At 39.5% G+C, this 22,665-nt stretch overlaps 1 protein-coding gene across 9 annotated transcripts in view; it reads right to left on the bottom strand.

The window, feature by feature from the left end:
- The window catches only part of RABGAP1L (RAB GTPase activating protein 1 like), a 367,897-nt gene that overhangs the window by 25,718 nt on the left and 319,514 nt on the right, over positions 1–22,665 (bottom strand). For 4 of the 9 annotated variants that reach the window (XM_084865197.1, XM_084865196.1, XM_084865200.1 and 1 more), the window contains one exon: positions 6,522–6,614. In XM_084865197.1, the coding sequence (XP_084721323.1) occupies positions 6,522–6,614 (93 nt within the window). Of the gene's footprint in view, positions 1–416; positions 6,338–6,521; positions 6,615–22,665 lie in introns of those variants that run through there. The other 5 variants (XM_084865203.1, XM_084865198.1, XM_084865199.1 and 2 more) reach the window with 5 other exon arrangements.

Raw genomic sequence — 22,665 nt, 5'->3', positions numbered from 1 at the left:
GGCTCATTTTGGAAACATTAGCAAGGGCTGCCCACCCGAGAGAGAGCTGAACTCAGCCCCAGGCACCTCAGTCAGTCCGGAGACAGTCACGTGTCCTACGTTTGCCCAAGCAGATGTGCCGAATGCTCAGAGCCTGCAGACCGCACAGGCACATCGCTTCCCTGGCCTCACAGCACAGACTCCGGGAGGCACTGCCTCCATCACCCCTCACTCGCTCATCACGCTGTCTGGAACATGCCCCACCTCGTACAACTGGACAACAAGCAGACGATAGCTTTCCCATCCGTCCCCTCCCCTCCTACACAGGGACGCACAGCTGGGAGAGTGCGGTAAAGCAACTTTTGGGAGGAGGATACTGCATTTTTCAGAGAGACAGACGCAGCTATTACACACATACATAAATTTTAAAAACTTACCTCCTCAAAAGCCATAGACCAACTACTGTTTTCAATCATAGGTACAAAGACAATTGAAAAAAAAAAAAGAAGATCCAATGAAATTGCACACCTACGAATACATTTAGGGAATGGCAGGAACAGGAACAGACACTTGTCAATGCTCTTTGGCTTAGATTTGCTGCTTTTCCTTAAGAGTGTCACATACTCTTAAGTTCTCTCTGGGACTGCGAGCATTCGATGGAAGAAAGTGCACTTGAGGCAGCCAGAGGGCAAGTCTCAACTCAGAAAGACCAAGACTGAGTCACGAAACTCCTCCCTCTCCAGGAACTATTTGCAGTCTGCATGACGATGAAAATGCTGTGTGTAACTATTACCAACTACGGTGTGAGTTGTTTATGCTGTGTTATCAGAGCCGGGTGGAGGGAATTTCCTTAGGCGACAAGGTTGGAAATCTTGCAAAATACTTCATCTTCAGGCAATAAATAGAATGGTGTTGCTGGGCAGGGAAATGCAAAAGAACACTGGGTTCCAGCCCTCCTCCGAGTCTGAGAACTGAAGTTTGGGTGGAATAGTACAAGGGATGGTGAACATCATTCTTTCCAAGATGAAGAAACAGAAAAATGTGAGCTGGCAATCAAAAGAAAATAAACCGAGCCTTAAAGGAAAAAATGAGGGGAAGGAGGCAGCTTCATAAACTCCAGCTGTGTTTGGGGTGTGTTGTCCGCTGCTGTAATGAATTCTTGGCATGTTTTTGAAGACATTTAAGGGCCAGGAGAAAATGTTTTCCTAAAAGATCCAGTGCAATTTTATGAGCAACGGCACACTCAGTTCTCACTTATTTTGCTTATGGATACCTCTATCAAAAGAGGTGATAATCATCACATTCAAATTTTATAGGTTTTTTTTACATTCAAAGACAAATGCTTATACAGAAAATGCTCAAATGTCTACATTGTCTGTAAATGAAGATTTTAGAAAGAAAACCTTGATATTTAGAATTGTTTTAGGCTCTTCCTTCACCCAACATATCCAATTTTATCTGGCTGGTAAAAAATTTAAAAATTTGAAATGTCAAACTAAAAACAAGATTTGTCAGTAATAAGTAACGGCAGTTGGCAAACCAGACTGCATTTCTTTTAGCATTAAAATAAAATCTTAGATTATAGCACTGGGGATAGCAAACTTAATGTAAATGACCAGGTAGTAAATATTTTCGGCTTTGCAGGCCATATGGTCTTTGACACTAATCAACTCTGTCATTACATGCAAAAGAAACAATAACCAAACAAATGGATGTGGCTGTGTTCCAATAAAACTTTATTTACAAACACAGGCAGTGGGTCATATCTGGCCCACAGGCCATGGTTTGCAAATCCCTGCTCTATTCTAGCTTACAAATCAAATTTTAAAAAAGCAAATGGTCCTGGCCACCTTGGTTCAGTGGTTGAGCAATGACATATGAAACAGGAGGTCGGGGTTCAATTCCCAGTTGGGGCACATGCCCAGGTTGCAGCTCACTCCTCAGTGGGGGGCATGCAGGAGGCGGCCGATCAATGATTCTCTCTTATAATTGATGTTTTTATCACTCTCTCCTCCTCTCCCTTCCTCTCCAAAATCAATAAAAAAAAATACATATTTTTAAAAAACAAAACAAAGCAAATGAGTTGCAAAGGATGTAGAAATGCATGAGTGTGACACATAACTTACTCAGTAATACCACTTCAACAGAAAATAGAACTTACTGAAAACTAAAAAAAGTTTTGGAGAATTCATTCTGAAGATCATCAATAAATATATTTAGGAATTCTTAATAACCCCCAATGTTAAGTATAACCAATCAGCAGACGGCATCATCAGGAGCCACCAGCTCTTTCTTAGCTAACCTGCTCAGGAAGCCTCAGAAGCCAAGGGCTTGCCTTCTCCACCATCCAACAATGGCAAGTTTTCCAAGCTCAGAAAGATTGAGTGGCAGTCTTCTGAAGTTTGTCGTTGTTTCATAATTATCTTAAAAACCACCCCCTTGACTATAACTATTCATGAAAAGCACATTATTTTATGACATAAATATTTCCAAAAGCCAACCACGGTCTCTGTTGTCCTTTCTCCCATAAATATGGGTACACAGAGTCTATAGTCATTAATTAGCTCCATTCTAAGGTCTCCTTCCCACAGCACGGCTTCTGCACAGGTACCTCTATGTGAATCAGGGTTTATGAAAGAAAGATGGTAGGCCAGGCACCCATCCTCCTGGAACACTTTGCTTGAATTTTCTTGATATATAATTCACATAAAATTCACAAAATATGATATAATTCACCTTTTAAAATACACTCTTCAGTGGTTTCAGTGTATTCACAAAGTCATGCCACCACCACCACTAATTCCAAACCATTTTCATTGTGTGTAGGGTTCTACAATTCAAATTTATACCAACACCATTTTGTCCCTTTCATTATAGTTGAGATTTCAGTGTTAGTAGATATTAGATACCGGTGAGAATAGTGACATAACCTGAGAGTGCAGATATTTGCGTATAAAAATAACCCCCAAGAGCCCAGCCAGCATGGCTCAGTGGTTGAGTGTTGACCTATAAATCAGGAGGTCACGGTTCAATTCCGGGTCAAGGTACATGCTGGGATCGTGGGCTTGATCTCCAGTAGGGGGCGTGCAGGAGTCAGCCAATCAGTATTCTCTCTCATCGTTGATGTTTCTATCTCTTTCCCTTCCTCCCTAAAATCAATTTAAAAATATATATTTTAAAGTAATTAAAAAAATAAACTCAAACACACATTTAGACTGTTAGAGCAAGAATTGGACTGCTGAGAGCTATGTCTGTTTTGTTGAGCCTCTAATCCCACCTCCGACTTACTGCAATAGTTCTTTGGTCTACCACCATGCTCAAGAGAAATAGCTTCAAACTGAAACATCTCTTAAAATACCTTACTGCATGACATATCTGAACTTTTTTTTTTTTTTAATTGACACAACAGTCCTAACTCTTTTGCATGTAGCAAACCAGAGGTAAAAAACGGCATTGTAAGCAGTATGGATCCCAATAATGGAAAAGGGGTTGTTAGTTCACTGGTATAAGTTTTGACTCAAAGCCTCAAAGATCTTCCCAAGTTATTCTTAAGAATTTACATATCTAGGTTCCCAGGTCAAGATCTATGACTTGCCGAAATCGGTTTGGCTCAGTGAATAGAGCGTCTGCCTGTGGCCTGAAAGGTCCCAGGTTTGATTTCGGTCAAAGGGCTTGGTTGCCAGCACATCCCCAATAGGGGGTGTATAGAGGCAGCTGATTGATGTTTCTCTCTCGTTGATGTTTCTCTCTATCCCTCTCTCTTCCTCTCTGAAAAATTAATAAAATATGTTTAAAAAAAAGATCTATGACTTATGATGTTTCTAGGACCTAGATATTATTCTTGATAGGATTAAATTTAGAAGATGCTAAAAGGTATTTTCTAAGACTATTCTAGTATAATTAAACTATTATAATTAGATTCTTAAACTAGAAATTGAATGTGAGACAAATCTGTTGATTGAAAACTACGTTGTCAATTGTCACCTCAAAAATATAATGTAATTTGCCGAAACCGGTTTGGCTCAGTGGTAGAGCGTCGGTCTGCAGACTGAAAGGTCCCAGGTTCGATTACAGTCAAGGACATGTACCTTGGTTGTGGGCTAGGGGGTGTGCCAGAGGCAACTGGTCGATGTTTCTCTCTCATCGACATTTCTAGCTCTCTCTCTCTCTCCCTTCCTCTCTGTAAAAAAATCAATAAAATATATTTAAAAAAAATATATAATGTAATTTGAGGACTATCATTTTACCAAGTATATCTATTGCCAATACAAAGGTCTAGACCACATGTGTCAAACACAAGGCCCGAGGGCCAAATCCAGCCCGCCAGGCCTTGCAATGTGGCCCGCACTGCGCTGTCATCACTGCACTCCGCTGTCAGTTTATGACATTGTCAGTTTATGACTGTTCAGTAAACCATTCGGCCCGCGATTTAGGCTGGATTTTAGATTTTGGCCCCTTCTCTGATTGAGTTCGACACCCCTAGTCTAGACTATTAAAGGTTGAGCTGTTTGTTAGGAGATGTATTGACCAGCTATTCCAATGATACAAAACCAACAGTTCTAAAAGGGGCCTGATGTGTACACAGGAGGACACAATACTCAAGCTAAAGAACAATATTTGTTTTCAAAACAAAAACAAAGGTTTAATTCTATTTTGATCCCACAATAAAAATTATACATATTGATAGTGCTGTATGGTAAGCATTTTCTTAAATAATATTATGCATTGTACTACTTATTTGTATGTATCTGCTTGAACACAAAAAGACTTTAAAAATAATAACAAATTTAGTCCCAGGCAGATTTTAAATATACAATTTTAGTCTTCCATTTCCCTATCTTCTATTTTAAAGCACTCTTCCCAGATTTTATTTATAACCATGGCAGCAATAAGAAAACTAGATTGACGCAAGCAGTAGGAGGGTTTCAGGTTGGATCCTCAGAAATGTTTCCTAATTACCACTTTAGGTCTTCTAAAGCAGTGCACTACATGAGCTAATTCTGAGGGATGGTGGCTAGCTTCACACCTCACTCCAGGAGCACCTTGTATGCTGCAGTTCCCTACCAGAGCAGTATGTGGGACTCCACTATCAGTTCTGCAGCCAGTTCTATGAACAAGAGGGAAAACATGCTGATATTAGATTATTGGCTAGCAATGCCTGGGAGACACATGAGGAAGATCTACAAGAGACTGATGCATAAAAAGTGGTGCTTCTCTAGTTATACTTGGGTAAGTGGGAGCAGTAGGCCTACTAAGGCTAACACGACCATTTACTGCACACCAGCCATGTGCTGGGTCTTAAAATACGCCATCCCCCATCTTCTCAACAGTCCTTCCAGGCAATGTGTACACTGCATGTTTTGCAGAGAGGAAGAGGCTCAATAGTTAGTCCAACACAATGAACAATGGCATAGAGATTAAAAACTCCCAATTTGCATTCCGCATCCTGGCCCTTTGATTTTGGAAAGCTGGGATTCAAACTCACATCTGACTACAAAATCTATAAACTCCTACAGGGGCCCCTCCAGGAACACCGCATGCTATTCAACTTAGCAACAGAGATGTACCATGTGACTGTAGATGTATCATGTGACTGTAGATGCCCGTGCCCAGCTCTCTGACCACATAAAGGCAACCTTAGTTCCAAAAGTGGAAGCCATGCCACCCTGAGTGATTTAATTCATAATACTACCCAGTGCTTTTTTTTTTTTTGCAGGATATTGTAACATTGCTCACTGTACAAATACAATATTCTCTTACCCTGATGTACTGATGTGGAGAGAAAGGGAACAATGCATCTGCTATATTATTTCAGTTGGAAAAAATAAGTTTGAAATCAGTCATTGCATCATGGGAACAGTATTGCGAATTACCAATGAAGAAATCTATCTTTTGTGAATAGCCTGATTTACAAAAACAACAACAACACTATCACTTATTTAACTAAGATGTTCAGATGAAATCATTTTGATTCTGAAACTGAATACTGTAGTGAAATGTCACTGTGACTCATAAATTTATTTGTGAAATAAACGTTGCAACAAACACCATGACTGTGTTCAATACAACCTTTGTGGTTTTTATTTGTCCTTCCAAATAAGCTTGTATTTTTCACATTTGCTACAGACACAGGTGAGTCTGAAACATTTTCGTGCCAGTCTTGGAACAGATCACCTTCTAAAAGTCTTTGTGGATGTGACCGTGTACAGCTAAAACAGTACTTTGCCATTTTCCTTTTTCTCTCATTTTTGAAAGTAGTCGAGAGCCACTTTCTTTCCTTTTCCCTCTCTTTCTCTCAGCTTCTTAGGCAGATTCCCAGTATAAATGCAACAGATGGCGTTACCTATAAATATACAAACTGAAAGAAAAGAAATATTACGGTGGGCTACTCAGGAAGTGTGCTGAAATGAAAACAGCCCTGGACATTTAACATGGCCAGAGTGGCTAAATCAAGCAGGAAGGAACAGAAGGACTTGAACTTGCCACAACTGCTGCTAAGGGTCACGAGGGCCCTGCTCTGGCAGGTGCTGTGTCTCCCCTACCTTGTATCTGTCCATGGGGTCCTCCTGCTGCAGCTGACTCTCGCGCATTGTCTGATATTCCTTCTCATATTTCTTCAGCTTCTTGGTCGATACCTGCGGGGGGAGGGGAGGTCAGAGGAACAGCATGTGAAATGAGGAAATGATTTAGGTAAACATTCTCTGAGGAACCTCTTGAGGTTCCAATCAAGTCTCTGGCATTCTGATGGCACTCGCCCAACTCAAAGCTAGAGGGAAGCAATCTAGAGTTGCACTCTCTCTGAAAGTCCATATGGTGATATTGTAGGCTTTGTGGGTCCTGCGGTCTAGGTCACACCTACTCCACTCTGCTGTTACTGCACAAAAGCTGCCATAGGTGATGCATAAACAAATGAGTTTGGCCCTGTTTTAATGAACGTTTTTTGTTTTTTTGTGTGTGTTTTTGTTTTTACAAAACAGGCTGTAAGTTTGTCCATCTCTGTTCTACAATATTGCTGATAAGCCATACCCGATTTCTTGATAATGTATTTAACAGTGTTATTAATTCTAACTACTTTCATTTAAGTAAAATTCACTCATGGCTTCTAGCATGCTGAAAATGACTTATATCAACAACAAAAAAAGCCATTTTTGAAATGGAGTTATTAACAGACAGAAAGAAGACTATAAAGCTCATCACTGAAAGTGCAAAGGAATATGGAATCACTGTGCTGAATGAGATAATATGAAATCATATAAACAGCTCATCTATTTCTTGCTAGAATTATGTAATCTTTAAAAGATATAAAGTAGTCTAATCTTTTAAATCTGGGAAAAGACTAAAATCTCACAGAATCTTAGGATTTTAAAAATAAATAAATAAGCATTTGGCACTGGACAGACCAGGATGTGAATACCTACTATACTCTTCTTAAGCCCTTGGCAAACAGGTATTTAACCTCTCTTAGCTTGACTTTCTTCATCTGTAAAACGACAGGCAAAAAAATTTCTAGCTCATAATGTTTATCAGGAGAATTAAGTGACATAGGTAAATTATCTAAAGTAATGCCTGGTTCATGGAAATTTTTTAAATTGTTTTTTAATGTATCCCCTCAAAATTAATGCAATCTCTTTTGCTCCATAGAACAGAGACAATCTACTTTTAGGCTTTCCCTGGACAATCAAAATTATATAATCCCTTTAGAAATAAAAAATCTTAATGTTTAGGTCCTAAAGGAAGTGACTTTAAATGAAGAGAAACAGTTTAATTTTTTAAAAGATTGCAAGTGTGTTATTTTGCTAAATTCTTGGTAATGTGGTAAAGGTGCGGGTGGTGCGTTGATGCCTCTCAGTATCCATCAGGATGTCTACCAAAGTGACCCCTGGGAGGCTCTCAACAGATTGTTTTTTGTCGAGTTCAACACTTGGTATTTAGAACACATGTGTGTATGTGTGAGAGAGCAAGAGAGAACGGACAGCACCAAGACTGGATATAGAATTATCAGGTAGCTTTCTGGGATGAAGATGATTTAATTCTCTGGAATCTGGGCAGAGAGTTTTCTTTTAAAAAAGCAAAGACACCCATCTTATTGTAATTGCTTTGTTCTTTCCACCCAGGAACACGCTGAAGTGTGGAATGCTTTGCTTCTCACCATAACTGGGAAGTTTCCCAAACACAAACCAAACCTGGCAAACAGTGCAAGTCATTGAACAACAACTTGATGACGATCTTCATCAAACAAGAAGTCAGACATGCCCCAGAGTGTAACTGATTTACAAAATCTCTGTTGAAGATTGTCATGAGAAATGCTAATCCTTATTACACCATCTCCAGGCACTTCCAACCAGTCACTGAGACTGATTAGAGAGCAATAGAATGGAAAGCACCACCAGCCAACCGTGCAGCCTCAAGATCGTCAGATGAACAAGGAGAATCTACATGATCACGTGATAAAACATTATTTTTCTTGATCTTGATAAGGGCCTCAATTTCTTCTTGTTTTCTTTTCTCTATATGTATTAATCATACACTTAGAAAACCAAGTAAAAAAAAACAAAACTCCCCAGATGAAGTGGCAATCACTATCACTGAAGGAAAAGAAGGTTTTAAGCAGTGACAGGTGTTTCATGTGTATCCCCAGGGGCAGGGGCAAGGAGAGAAGTGAATAGTACTATGAGGAGGGTACCTACCCCAGCAGCCATTCTCCCACAGATCAGAAGTATTTCAATATTTTTTGCAACTGAATATCAGTACCAGGGGTTCCAGGCTGCACATCAGGCCTGAGAGGAAGTATTTTCTATACAGTTCTGAAATGGATCCACTTACCGATGATGCAAGTACCTGTGATAAACTTGCGCCTAGAGAATTTCTCTTAAAACTACCTATTTTTATATTCAAACTATTACTGAGACTATCTTTATATGTAAAGGAGTGTCCTTTTAAAAATCAACCTTGCTACTTATATGTTAAGAGATTCATTTCAAAGTGAATTTAAAAAAAAATGCATTAAACACCCTCAATAAGCTAATCCTTTCCCATCTGGCTGAGATTCCAGCATGTTTGGCTACAGCTTGCTCAGGGAAACAGAACAAGTTCCCAGAACAATATGTTGCTAGGAAACTGTCCAAGCTTATTTATCTTGTGCTGTGGGGTGATATTGAGCATCCACCTGTGATTGGCACAAAGTGAAAGTGGCGAAAGGGCAGAGGAGGAAGACACAGAAGAGCTGATAGGAAACTCCTGTTATTTATGACACAAAGAAAATGGACAGTTCTAGTTTCTAAAACTATAATCTAGGATAAAATTAATTCTATTTTAGTGATTGTCATGCTGAGTTTGAAAATTTTCTCATTAGAGAAAGAAATTTAAAAAATGTCTTTAGTATATAGGCGTAATTGAAGGAACACAAAGTCATCAAGAATTATTACAATGGAAACAACCTATTATCCCAAGAGTACTGTAGGTATCTTTCTCCTTAAGTTAAATAAATTTAATGCAAGTGTGCACTCGAGGTTGAGTAAGAAACACCAATTCTTTTAGATGTCTACCTAATTTGGGGTCCTGTTCCACCAACTACCCATGCTCTGCCTGTCCAATAGTTCCAATTTGGCTAAATTCAGAAAATGTCCTTAAAGAATATTCACAATTGCTTGAAAGTGCAACTGATATTAAACTTACAACTTCAAAATGGTTATATGTAGGACATGGGGGTTAAACAGGCTTGCATTGGAAACCATGCTCTGTTAGATACTAGCTTTGTAATTTTATAAGCATATCATTTAATTTCCTACTGGAAGCTTCAATTCCTTTTTTAAAAATGGAGGTAACACAAATGACCATCTTTTTTCATTGAGCACATAATGCACCACAGCACTGAAACAACACTTAATCCATTTTATGTTGCCTTTGCCTCACAAAGTTGAGCTGGGTTTTCCATACCCATTCCATAACATGAGCACTTTGAGAAAGGCAAAGTAACATGCACAGGGACCACAGTCATGACTAGTCCAACAGGCCTCTCTGACACCAAAGGTAAAGCCTTAACTGCAATGGTCCCTGCCTGTCTCTTCCACTGCCGGTCACCCAGCCAGCACACAGATTTAACCCGGGGACCCTTGCTAAGCCTCATTAATAGCTGACTGAAACCAATGAACTAATCAACAACAAGATGATGGAGAGCTATTTTAACACTTGACTGGGAGATAATACACCTAAGTTATGTCATATTACCCAGCAGAAAGTATGAGTTCAGAAAAATATAAACACCCTCCCCCTGAACTTTCTGGGCAAGCTAGAAAAAGGAGAAGGTCACACAGACCATGGGGTGGCTGCACCGGGAACTTAACTCTGGGAGAAGCCTGCTTAAAATTCCATACAGTATTAAGAGGGGATAGATTGAAATGATATATTTTCCTCCTCTTCCAGCCTTGTGAAAACAAGTATTGAGGCCTAAAGCACCCAGGAGATTTACAGCTTAAAGCAAATCACCTTACGTTACGGACTCAGTCCTGCTTAGATGGAACAGTTTTTGAGGCCAATGACTTCACTGAGAATGCCCTTTCTTCTCTATGGTATTGTTTCTGATGCTTCTTTAGGATTTCTCTCTGTCCCCACTGCTTCATGTTCTGTGTGTACAGATAATCTGGGTTCTCTTTCCCCCACATGCAACAGTTGCAGCGGGATCACAAGCATTCCTCCTATGGTTTTCAAATCTGTTTTTCTCAGATTCTTTGCACAAGGGAGAGAAAGAGTCTTTGGTTAGAAATGTATGATTTACAATTTTTATTACAGTGTTCGAAAAGTAGAATGACTACTAAGTACTAAAAATTAAGATTGTGAGATAGTAAATAATACACTAAATCTAGTTACATGTTGAATTGCATTGGTCTGATTCCAGGGAGTAGATTAACCAGATGTAGTCCCAAAACTGGGCCACAGAAAGCTGATACAGCTATGCATTCAGAGCGAGCTAATCAAGCTTATTTAAAACTAGACAATGAGACAGGACAGAAAGAGGATGGGGAGCCAAGTAGGACTCTGTTCTTTATCACCATCAAGTGCTCCGTTCATTATAGTGGTGCTGGCTTTCCACCATGGGATGCTAAGAAACCTGAAGTAATACTTTACGCTAATTGCTTCTAGCAATTAGATCAAAAGTAAATACATATATCTCATGCTCATGGTAGGAGAAGGCTACAGACATTCATGCAATAGGAAATTTCATTCAAAACTAATATGCTGAGCAATAGCTGTATAAAACAATCTGAGTCTTTAAAGATATTCAACTTTACTACTACAGAAATCTGAGAAGCATAAATGGTAGGAAAGAAAGAGAAGGGGGGTCCTTTACTGTGCTCTGTTCGTCTACCTACCTTTAAAGGCTGTAGTGAAACTGGTTAGAAGGAGTCAGCAGAAGCATTAGCCCGCATGTGACTACACTCCATTTTTATACACCAACTATTTTTTAACATGGAAAGACAAGCCGAAACCGGTTTGGCTCAGTGGATGGAGCGTCGGCTTGGGGACTGTAGGAACCCGGGTTCGATTCCGGTCAAGGGCATGTACCTTGGTTGCGGGCATATCCCCAGTGCGGGGGGTGCAAGAGGCAGCTGATCGATGACTCTCTCTCATCGATGTTTCTTACTCTGTATCTCTCTCCCTTCCTCTCTGTACAAAATCAATAAAATATATTAAAAAAAAAAACATGGAAAGACAAATATCCCTACATTACATTTTAAAAATCAAAACGCCCATGAAACAAATATGTTTTTATCATCTTCCATGTAGCAAGCATGGCCATCCAGGAGCCATGCAGTCTGAGCCCTCAAGGAGCTTACAGTCCAGTGGGGAGAAAGAGATAATCACACAATTTAAATAAAGACTCATTTACGGAGAAACCAAGATGGTGGCATAAGTAAACACCTGAACTGTTGCCTTGCACAACAACTTCAAAACTACAACTAAAAGACAAAACGGACATCATCCAGAACCACAGGAAGGCTGGCTGAGTAGAAATTCTACAACTAGAAGGAAAGAGAAAAGCACATTGAGACTCAGAGGAGATGCAGAAGTAAAGACAGAGGAGCAAAGTCAGGAGATGGGGAAGAGCAAGGCAGGCTACAAGATTTGCCAGGACCAGTACAAAAAAGTCAAGACCCCTGGTTCCAAGTGATGATTTCAGATGGTGCTGGAGCATTAAACTTAAGTGTGGGGACCTGTGTGACTGCATAGGTCCCATGCCCAGGAAGCAGGCTATGGGAAAGGGGGATGCAGTGGAGCTCAAAGCCAACTGGAGCACAGTGAGGAGAGAAGTGACTGTGGAGGCTGCAGAGGTCTGAGTAGTACATGAGCCCCAGGCCAAGGTGCAGGGCCAGAGACCAGCCTCACAGACCAGCCTACGGTGTGTCCTTCACATTTCCCCAAACAGTTACCAAAGAGCCAGGCTCTTACATAAGTACTCTACGCTAAGGGGAAGACAAAGAAGATAGTATTTGCTTTCAAGAGGCTTACAAATTATTCCATAATTTGGGGTCGAATGTGGTAAGTTCCACAGAAGAGTATAATCACCAACTGTGGAAGACTGAGGCATGAAGATTACCCACTTGAGGTGGAGAATGTAAACACAGACAGAAGGACTGAAATTAGCATTCTTCTGACTGCAGAGCACTGATGTGCCATACCACTGTGGAAATGCAAACACATCGGCATCTCCTGTGTGCCAGGCATGAAGTGCTATGTACTCTACACACATTATTGTATATTAGCCTCACATCGAGCAGGTAGGGCTATTATCTTCCTCGCTTTACAGAGGAGGAAACTGACCCCTTAGATACAGCAGGCAAATTCCATCTACGAGACAAGGTCCAAAGTCCTGGCTCCGAACTACTATTCAACACTACCATTTACTAACATCATTTTATTTTGCTTTGTTTTTTAAAAATATGTGCTATACTTATGCCTTTTTTATTTTTCTCCCTGGCCTTGTGTTGTCATTTTAACCTTCTTTATCTACTCACTAAGCTATATATACTGCCTCGATTTGGCTGAAAGATATATAAGAAAAATAATTTTCCCTAAAGATTTTTCTGTCTTTATCATTAAGAGCCAAAGCTGGCACAAACAGCAATGGGAAATACACTTAGGTAGGAATTTCTAAAATAGGATGGTATGGCATACATAATGCTCCTTTCCTCTGGTATTGACAGCAGACTACTGCATCTTTGTACCGATGGCCAACTAGAGCCGATGTAGTTATGAATGATTACTACTGACTCCCTAAGAGTGTGAATATTGAACCAATGGAATTCTGGGAACCCACACATGGCTCCCAGTGTCCCCATGACCCAACGCAGGGTCTGTTCCTTACAGGATTGGGAAACACATATATGTGCTCATTATTTCAACAAATATCAACAGTGTGCGAGGCACTGTGCCGGATGCTATGCTGGACAGACACCTATGACACAATCCTTTCATCAATAAACTTACAAAAAGTATAAAATTTGATTAATGTCATTACAGACATATAAGCCTCATGCTATCATTGGCTGAGAGAAAATGTTTTCACAAATCCACCAGGAAATTTAGGGCAGACTTTAAGGAGGAGCTTGCACATAAGCATTGTCTGGTCCTAGAGGGAGCTTTTGCTATTGACTATTCACAAGTGTCAGGATTTTTTTAAGTAGGTATCAGTAGCCTCCAAGGACTGCAAGCAGGCAAGGTCTTAGGTTTCTTCCCACCACCTTTCTGGGAGGTGGGGAGCTTCGCTTGGCCCGGGTGCTCTCAGGGGCCATTCTACAGGTGTCAAACTGCCTGGCTTGTTAGAATCTTACTTGCAATCTATGCAAGGCTAGAGGGGCTTGGTAGTATTTCTAGCCAATCCAATTTAAAATTACAATATCCTTTATGCTAATTCAAAAACCCTCTGGTATAGACTTAAATATAAGTAGGTTAAATTTACAGTAGTTATCTCCTGATTATGGTCTTTCCAAAGGCAACCAACTACCCCTAGACTGTGTATTTCCATATCAGGGTACTGCAAATATTAATCAAGTCCAAGGTGTAGATTAAAACAAACACATTTATATCACACAGTGTAGGTTGGACACTCTTAATGTAAATTATGTAGAGTATAACAGTAGGGTAGGCCTGTAAAAGGTACAGAGGGGCAAGATATGGAGGAACAGCTCATTATTGCTTACTTCTTTTCTTATTCCATAAAGGAAGCAGAGGAAACTGCTGTGAGCAAAGGCATGAAGCTAAAAATCATGGGCCTCCCAACTATCTAAGCAGCTATATTTGTCTGGATGCCCTGGTCTGAGGCACCTGCAGAGCAGGCTGGGAAGGATATACTGGAGTCAGACGGTGGAAGATCTAGATCTCCGCCAAATGAAAGTGTGAACCTATTATATTTTGGTAGTTGCTAGTTCATTGACCATATTTTCTGAAACTATAATACAATCAGGCACATGGTCTTAACAGATGTTTGCACCCCATTCTGGATATGAGAAGCAATTTGGAATAGAAAAGAACATAAAACTCTTAAAAAATCTTTACTGATTCAATAGCTTATAGGGCTTCTAAGGCAGAATATTTGACATTAGAATTATTTTTTTAAAGGTCTTGTCCCAGTATTGATAAGAAGTCACTGATGTTTTAAAATCGGGCAAAAGAAAGATCAAAAGTGTGCTGGTAAGAATGTTCATTTGGCCTGGTGGGTGTGGCTCAGTGGCTGATATTGACTTATGAACCAGGAGGTCAAAATTCGATTCCCTCAGGCTCAATCCCCAGAAGGGGGCATGCATGGGGAAGCTGATCAATGATTCTCTCTCATCATTGATGTTTCTATCTCTCCTTTCCTCTCTGAAATCAATAAAAACATACTTAAGGGGGAAAATGTTCCCCTGAAAATGATGCATATGTTAAACTAAATGGGAGGACAAAGAAAAGGAAAAAGTTGGCAAATAAAACTATTTAGGAAATTATGAAAATAGTTCAGGAAAAAAAGCCTTTGTGAAGAAGATAACAATAGAAATGGAAAGAACCATTAAAACCAATAAAAGAGGTATTGTTAAAGCAAGTCTTTCCTGGTGACTTAGGTCAAATGATCCCTCCCCTCCTTAAACTTCTTTAGAATTAGTTATACAGCATTTAATAATCCTATGTGGTTGTTAAAATTTTGCCTGGAGTGTGAATTTTCCTAACCTAAATAAGATGCCTTAAAGCAAACAAAACTAAACTTGGTATCTCCAGCTTTGTCCTAAAACAAAGCCGAATACTTCATAGATGCCTAAAGCAGGTTGGTACAATTAGGTATATTCTTAATATCTCAGGACTTAAGTGGATTTTGTTAATTAGTTAAAATACTGGAATCTTAAAAGAAGGCAGACAAGGGCCTTGCACATCTATTTTCCTTGAGTATGGGTATTAAACAAGATATGTGATGACATAGAGCTGAAAAGTAGAAAGACACCAAAATCCACTTAGCATAGGATATTTTTGTTACCTGAATGAGAAGATTGTGATCACCAATTAAAAATGGCAGTTTTCCTTGACATGTTTGACAGAGCCAATAATTACCTCTGCTCTGTGGGACAATTTCTAAAACAGTGCATAAGAATGAGATGATTTGAGAAGATTTTTTATGCTATGCAGTTGATGCTGCTCCCTAAATTGAAATTCAGTTCTTTCATCTTGGAGGGGGAAAACGTAAGAGGAAAAGTGAAAACATTCAGCATACTAAATGCTTAACACACGAAGAATGTGTGTGTGTGTGTGTGTGTGTGTGTGTGTGTGTGTGTGTGTCTGACAATAAGAATAAGTAGAGGAGAAATCTCATTTTGAAAAAAAAAAAAGTAATATCAAACTGGGTTTCTAGAATTGACTGAATCACTTTTATATGCAGAGCAGATCAAAGGAGAAGTGTATTTGATATTAGAGTTGGCCACACAGGTAAAGGAAAGGCCAAAAGATGAACTTTCTCTGTGCCCGATGAAGTCCATGTACAGTGGCTTACATGTAAATGATTGCTCCCCAATGCTTGGTGTGGAGTGGCATTTGTTCCCATTCCCACAGAAACTGTGAGAAGGCAAGAAAAAGAAGGTAATGAGGAGATGTATATTTCAACCCTCACTTCTACCCACTGGGCCCTCTCATTACCATGGGAACAGGCACTGAAAGACTTCCAGCAGCTGAAAGAGAAACTCACTCAAATTGCAGCTGTGCCAATGTCAGCTGAGAGCTGCAAGTGATGGTTTATGGCAACCGTTAACATTTTTAAATGATGTTTTCCCTAATAAAGTCACCTCAGTAATACATTACAAGCGAAAAACTGACTATATAATTATATAACTGACTATAAAACTGACTATATAACTATATAACTATATAACTAGTATATAACCTCCAAAGGGGTCTTTGGGGGATTAGTCTGTTGTCTTTCGTAATTCCAATGATCATGTATCATTTTAAAACAAATGACTGTAACAAAAAATGCAGGGAAGTGAAGAGGGTGCTCACCAAATCACTCTGATCTCTGATATACAGACGTCCTCCAAATGGCAGACGTGGAAAAGGAATAGAGGAACTAATTAAAATGGGGTAGGAGGGGGGAACAGAGTTCTTATATAAAAACTAATTATATTTTATTACAAGAAATGATGTAAAGATTGTCAGCTACACCTAGACTTGGAACACCGAGCCGAATGAACTTGTTGAGGGATCTAGACTTAAGCATTTGTATAGAATTCTATACACCTCCTTGCTTCCCAAGTTCAACTAGAGAGCTTATACCTGTACTTCTCTAGCAAAACATAACTAAAAAAGGACAGGCCAGAACTTGCTAACGACTATCCATTTCCCCTCTACACCCAAGGACTTTAGAATACATATGTAAAATAATTTATACATGTAAAATGTATTATATAAGCTTTCAGCTTGAGGGGAAATAGCCTCATCAATAACCTGAAATGAATTACATCTTTTTAAAGCACGTAAAAGTTGAAAAGAGGGAAAATAATTATTTTGTTTTACTCGGTTTCTCTCAGATTCTTTTTCACTCTTTTTGGAGAAGTCATCATTCCAAATTGTTCACTATAACTCGGCTTCTGTTCACACATGCTTCAGGCAAATACAAAACCTGAACATTATCGAAGACAACTCAACAGAATGATGTCAAGAGCACTAGCCAGTAAGACGAGGAATATTAGAACAGACCTTTGCTGCTTCTTATTGTTAACACCACCTCCATATCCAAGGTGATATTTCCAAGACAAGAATATGAGAATAAACTACAGAGGATATTCAGTTTTCCCTGTTGACTCAAGTCTAATTCTGTTCATGTGTCTGTGTCAGGACATATCGAGCACCTTCTTATCACCAGGTACAGGTAATACCAACATGGATGAGTAAGACAGAGTTCCTAACTGTCAGAATCCTATTATTTTAATGAAGTATTGCTACTTTTAAATCATTCTTATATAAAAAATACAGGGTAGCTCTACTATCCCATCCTTCACTACTATAGACCTGGCTATACATGAACACTGTACTGAGATTTTATAAACATCACATGTTATGTAACATAGAATTCAAACTATAAAATGCAGATTATAGTTGAAAAAATGGAAGTGACTTCTTAGGACCCAGTGTACATCTATAAATATGAGATCAAAGTAAATGATAAATTCTGGCACTTTCTTTTTTTTTTATATATATTTTATTGATTTTGTACAGAGAGGAAGGGAGAGAGATAGAGAGTCAGAAACATCGATGAGAGAGAGTCATCGATCAGCTGCCTCTTGCACACCCCCTACTGGGGATATGCCCGCAACCAAGGTACATGCCCTTGACCGGAATCGAACCCGGGACCCTTCAGTCCGCAAGCTGACGCTCTATCCATTGAGCCAAACCGGTCCCGGCGGCACTTTCTTATTTTACGTAAATATCTTTCCTTTCTTTGTTCATAAACAAATTTTTACTGGCTAACAATTTCCTGAGATACATTTTTATTTTCAAGAGATTACTTATAGATGCAGATTATTTATATGTGGGGACCAGACAAAAGTAATCCAAAGTCCCTATTAAGTTATTTACTTCATCTCCTAGGATTTGTAAATTTGAGTGGGTACATATTTATGTACTTGTTGCTTCTAGTCCAGAAAATGTCAAAATTATTACTCCTAAATACTCTCAAAACTATTATTTATATGAACTCAGAACAAAGGCATATACAAGAGTTTTGTGGAAAAAAATAATAAAGGCCTTCTTTGAGAACAAAAAAGAAAGAAAGAAAGAAAGAAAGAGAACACAGAATCCATTGAAGAAATTACCAATAGTAAAAAGGGAATAGTGTGAGTTATTAAAATAAATATTTGAATAAAACAGAATCAACAAAACAGAAGATCCTCAGTCTAAATATGTACCAGTATATTATATGAAAAAAATTAAATATTTCATATATATATAAAATAAATTTAAAGTCTGATTCTGAATGGGATATTTACAGAATTTCAAAGCACCTCACCACAAAATTCTCATTAGTTAAGAAGGGAAATAAAGCAATTTATATGGAGAACCTGACAGAAACTACCCTTAGTCAAATGATCAAAGTGAGTGTCTCCAGTGATGGACAATTCAAAATCCAGCTCCATCTGACAGGAAGGGCGCAGTGAGAAACACACAGCATCATCTCTATGATGTCTGGTCAGTGTCCACCCTAAATTATGAGGAACCATGGACAAGTTCAAATTGAGAGACATTCTAATGCCTAAATAGCCCATAATCTTCAAATGTATCAAGGTTATGAAGCTCAAAGAAAGACTGATGTTCAAACCCAAGTACCTGGCTTAGAAGCTTAGAAGTGGTCTCAATTTTTTTTCTCACTTTAATTTCTTCATTGATTGAGGTATTATATATTTGTCCTCATCCCCCTATTACCTTCCCAAACTCCCCCTCCCACTCATGCCCTCAGCCCCCGGTTATCTGTGATTTTTTTATTATTTTTATTAAATGAGTGAATAAATACTCCTTTGAAATGTTAAAGAGAAAGACTGACTTTCTGGAGTGGTTTTGATAGAGAAAGGAGAAATACCAGATAATTTCTCTGGGTCCTTTCTAATGTACCGATTCCACCCTACTTACTACAGACCTGCTTATCTATCACTCAGAGTGCAGTGAACAGCAGTTTGAACACCCAGAGCTCAGGACCTCACTGGATAGGCAAATAAACAACCACATACCAAAGAAAAAAGCATGATCAGTCTAAGGAATGCTGCTTTATGACTTAATTCTTACTGTAATAGTAAGAAAGCAAGTCTCAAAAATCTACACCTGGACTCAACATGGGAGACAGACCGTATTTCCAACAAGAGGCCAGCATGTGCAGTCCTTCAAGTGGCATATCTGCCCCTAGATTGCAGGCTCAACCAGGAAGTAATAGAAACAATACAATGTTTGTTTTTAAGTTAAATATTAATGAAGCCTTCTGGCAAAAAAAAAATTTGGATTCACCTTTTTGCTTCCTACAGCACCTAGGAGACTAATGGCAAGTAGTAAATGTACCTCCATAGCACGGTCAATTTATTTCATAACCACTTCAGATGGCTATAGTTTATCAATCAGTTTTCACACCTTTATGCAAAGAACAGAACAGAGCTATATATGCTATATAAATACAAAAACTCCCTGTCTTCCTCTGCCTGTCATAAATTCACCAGTTGGCTGAGACTACTGTTCCTGGTTCATATAACTGAGCAAAGCACACGACAATAGCTGTCTTCCCTAATCTCTTTCTTTAAAACATGTAAGTCTTGCCAGGGCTGAAGCAAGCTCTAATTTGGCTCAGAGAACCAGCTTCTATTAAGTTTGAAAAGCCTCACAGAGAAAATTCCTAAAAGAGGATCACAGAAAAAAACATTCTGTTAGAAGCCCTGAGAAATGACTTCCCTTGTTCAAATAATTCAAAGTGAAACTTAGAACTAGGGAATTAGAATACCAATCTCACCGTTAGCACTAAGGAGTCTGAATTTTATTCTTGAAATATAATGCAAAAGACATCCCATCAGCTTTTTCTTAAAAAAAAAAAAAAAAAAAAAAAAAAGGAAAATTTCATCACATAAGAAAATACTGAGTTTCACTGCATACATATTGATTCCCACCCCTAGAGCATGGAGGAGGTAGAAGTATATTGTGAGCATCTGAGAAAAATCAAAACTATGCATTAAGAGCATCATATTGCTTACTTGTCACTCTATTTTAAAAGAGGGGACAATGATGGGATGATCTTTAAACGTTTCTGGTTAAAATTAAGAATAACAAACAAAAAACCCACATCCATTAAAGTTGAGGGTTAAAAAATTCCAAACTCTTCCCCACTTGGTAAGTTGAAACCTGATAAATTCCTTTACTTGAACTTTCATATTCATTTGAATTTAAAAACTGCACCCATTATAAGATTACTAGTGGCCCAGTGCACGAAATTCGCGCACATTAAAAGGGAGACCAGAGTCAAGTCCCCACCCACCCACATGAGCCTCAAAATCACATGAGACCCAGACCTAGAAGCCCCCCACCCATTGGGCTAGATCCAGACCTGGCCAGTCCCACCCTTGTCAAGCCCCACTGGGCAGGGGGCTAACCTTAGGTCCTCTGACCCAGCACCAGGACAGGGGGTGGGGGGTGGCCTGAGGTCCCCCAGATGGGGCAGGGAGTGTGCCTTGAGGTCCCCCATCAAGCCCCACCAGGTGGAGGACATGGCCTGAGAGTCCCTGTCAAGCCCCACTGGGTGGAGGGCATGGCCTGAGATACCCCATCAAGCTTTGCTGATAGGGGGGCGCAGCCTCAGGTCCCCCATGAAGCCGAGCTAGACAAGGGGCACAGCCTGAGTTCCCCCGACCCAGCACTGGGGGTGCACCTTGAGGACCTCATCCAGCCCCGCTGGATGGGGAGCACAGCCTGAGATCCCCCGTCAAGCTCCGCCAGGTGCCGGGGTGGGGAAGCGCAGCCTGAGGTCCCTTGGCCTGGTGCTGGGGTGCAGGGAGCAGCCTGAGGTCTCCTAGCCCAGCACCAGAAAAGGAAGCACACTTTTAGGTCCCCCATCAAGCCCTGCTGAGTGGGGGCATGACATCAGGTGTCCTGGCCTGGTGTCAAGCCCCATGGGGGTTCGGGAGGACATAGATTCAGGTCTCTGCTGATTGCTTGTTAAGGCTCCATAAAGGAATTTGGCCTCAGCTGTGGGTGCAGCCATCTTTGTGATAGAGTGATGGTCAATTAGCATATTCTCTCTTTATTAGATAGGATTGTTAATTTTAGTAGGTAGGATATCAATATTAGGGATATAATTTTAAATCCTTATCTGTTAAGATATATAGTATATTTAAGCATTTATGAGTGAGGTGATATATGTGAAATTTTTATTTAATATTTCAGCAAAGAACAAGTTTGGAGAATGAAACAAGAAAAACAGGAAACTGATGGTCATTGAAGCTGGGTAATAGGTACACGGTTATTCATGGTACTCTTCTCTCTGCTTTTGTGTGTTTGATAATTTCTAGTATAAAGGGATTGTTAATGCAACCAAACTTTGAGGGTATTATGCTAAGTGAAATAAGCGTAATATCCATTCAGCACCTGACACAAGAGTGAGGCACCTGCAGATGATTCTGGCCTCTGTCATTTCCGTTTGTTTGAGTCTCTCCATAAAGGCCCCAAATGTTCAGGAGCAGAGAGAAAGCCACACCCATTACACCCTTTCTGAATGCCTGACATACTGAACCTGTGAGTACAATGGTCCTTGTTTTAAGATACTGTTTCAGTTGTGGGGTGATTTGCAATAGATATACTAGAACTATAGACTATAGATAATCAGGACTATTGATTATCTATGAATCATAGAGACATGCAGACTACAGATAATATATGTGATAATATAGTGCATATATAACACATAGTATAGATATTAGGAGCTATAGAAACAAAGGGGACCATAGAAAGTTATAATTAACCCCCTCATTTTAAAGATGAAAGAAACTGAGGTCAGTCCACAGGTGCCTGATGAGTGACAGACCCAGGACATGCCCTTAAATCTCTTTACTTCTAGTACTAGGCTGTTTCAAAAACACAATTATTTCACAATACAGTGCTTTGTTATAAAAGCCTCTTACTATCTCTATTATTCAAACAGCAACATTCAAGATATTCCACAAGCTCTCTGTCCAAGGCCAAACATAATTATATTTCTGGATACAGACAATTTACTGCCTACTATCCCTGGCACATGACAGGCCTCAATAAATGTTTGTGTTTTTTTTTTAAAGTGAAGGATTACTAGAATAGGGCAGCTAAAAAAAAATCTGTAAATGGTGCAGCATGGATCTTCAATGCTTGTATTTGAAAAACAGAGCAGCATTTTCAGGTTTGAAATAAATGTTTAAGTCATAAAACTATGATTGCCCTTCCCCACCTATTATTAAATTCTGGAAATCGCACTGAAGGTAGTCTCCAATGTAACTGCTCAATGACTCCTGGTGTATAGATAAATACAACTATACTTATGCATTCTCCCTTTGTTTTTAGTAATATGTTTTCAGCTGGGCACATGGCCTTCGGCTAAAGATTGTGCTTCCAAGCCTTCTTTGGCCCCAGGTATGGCCGGTGAAATGAGTAAAACTGTTATATGAAAACTTTCTCCCA

The sequence above is a fragment of the Pipistrellus hanaki genome (genome assembly GCF_964339955.1).
Source record: "Pipistrellus hanaki genome assembly, chromosome: 18".
NCBI classification, from domain to species: domain Eukaryota; kingdom Metazoa; phylum Chordata; class Mammalia; order Chiroptera; family Vespertilionidae; genus Pipistrellus; species Pipistrellus hanaki.
The sequence above is the reverse complement of the archived record's forward strand: the minus strand, read 5'-3'. Positions and strand labels throughout refer to the sequence as shown.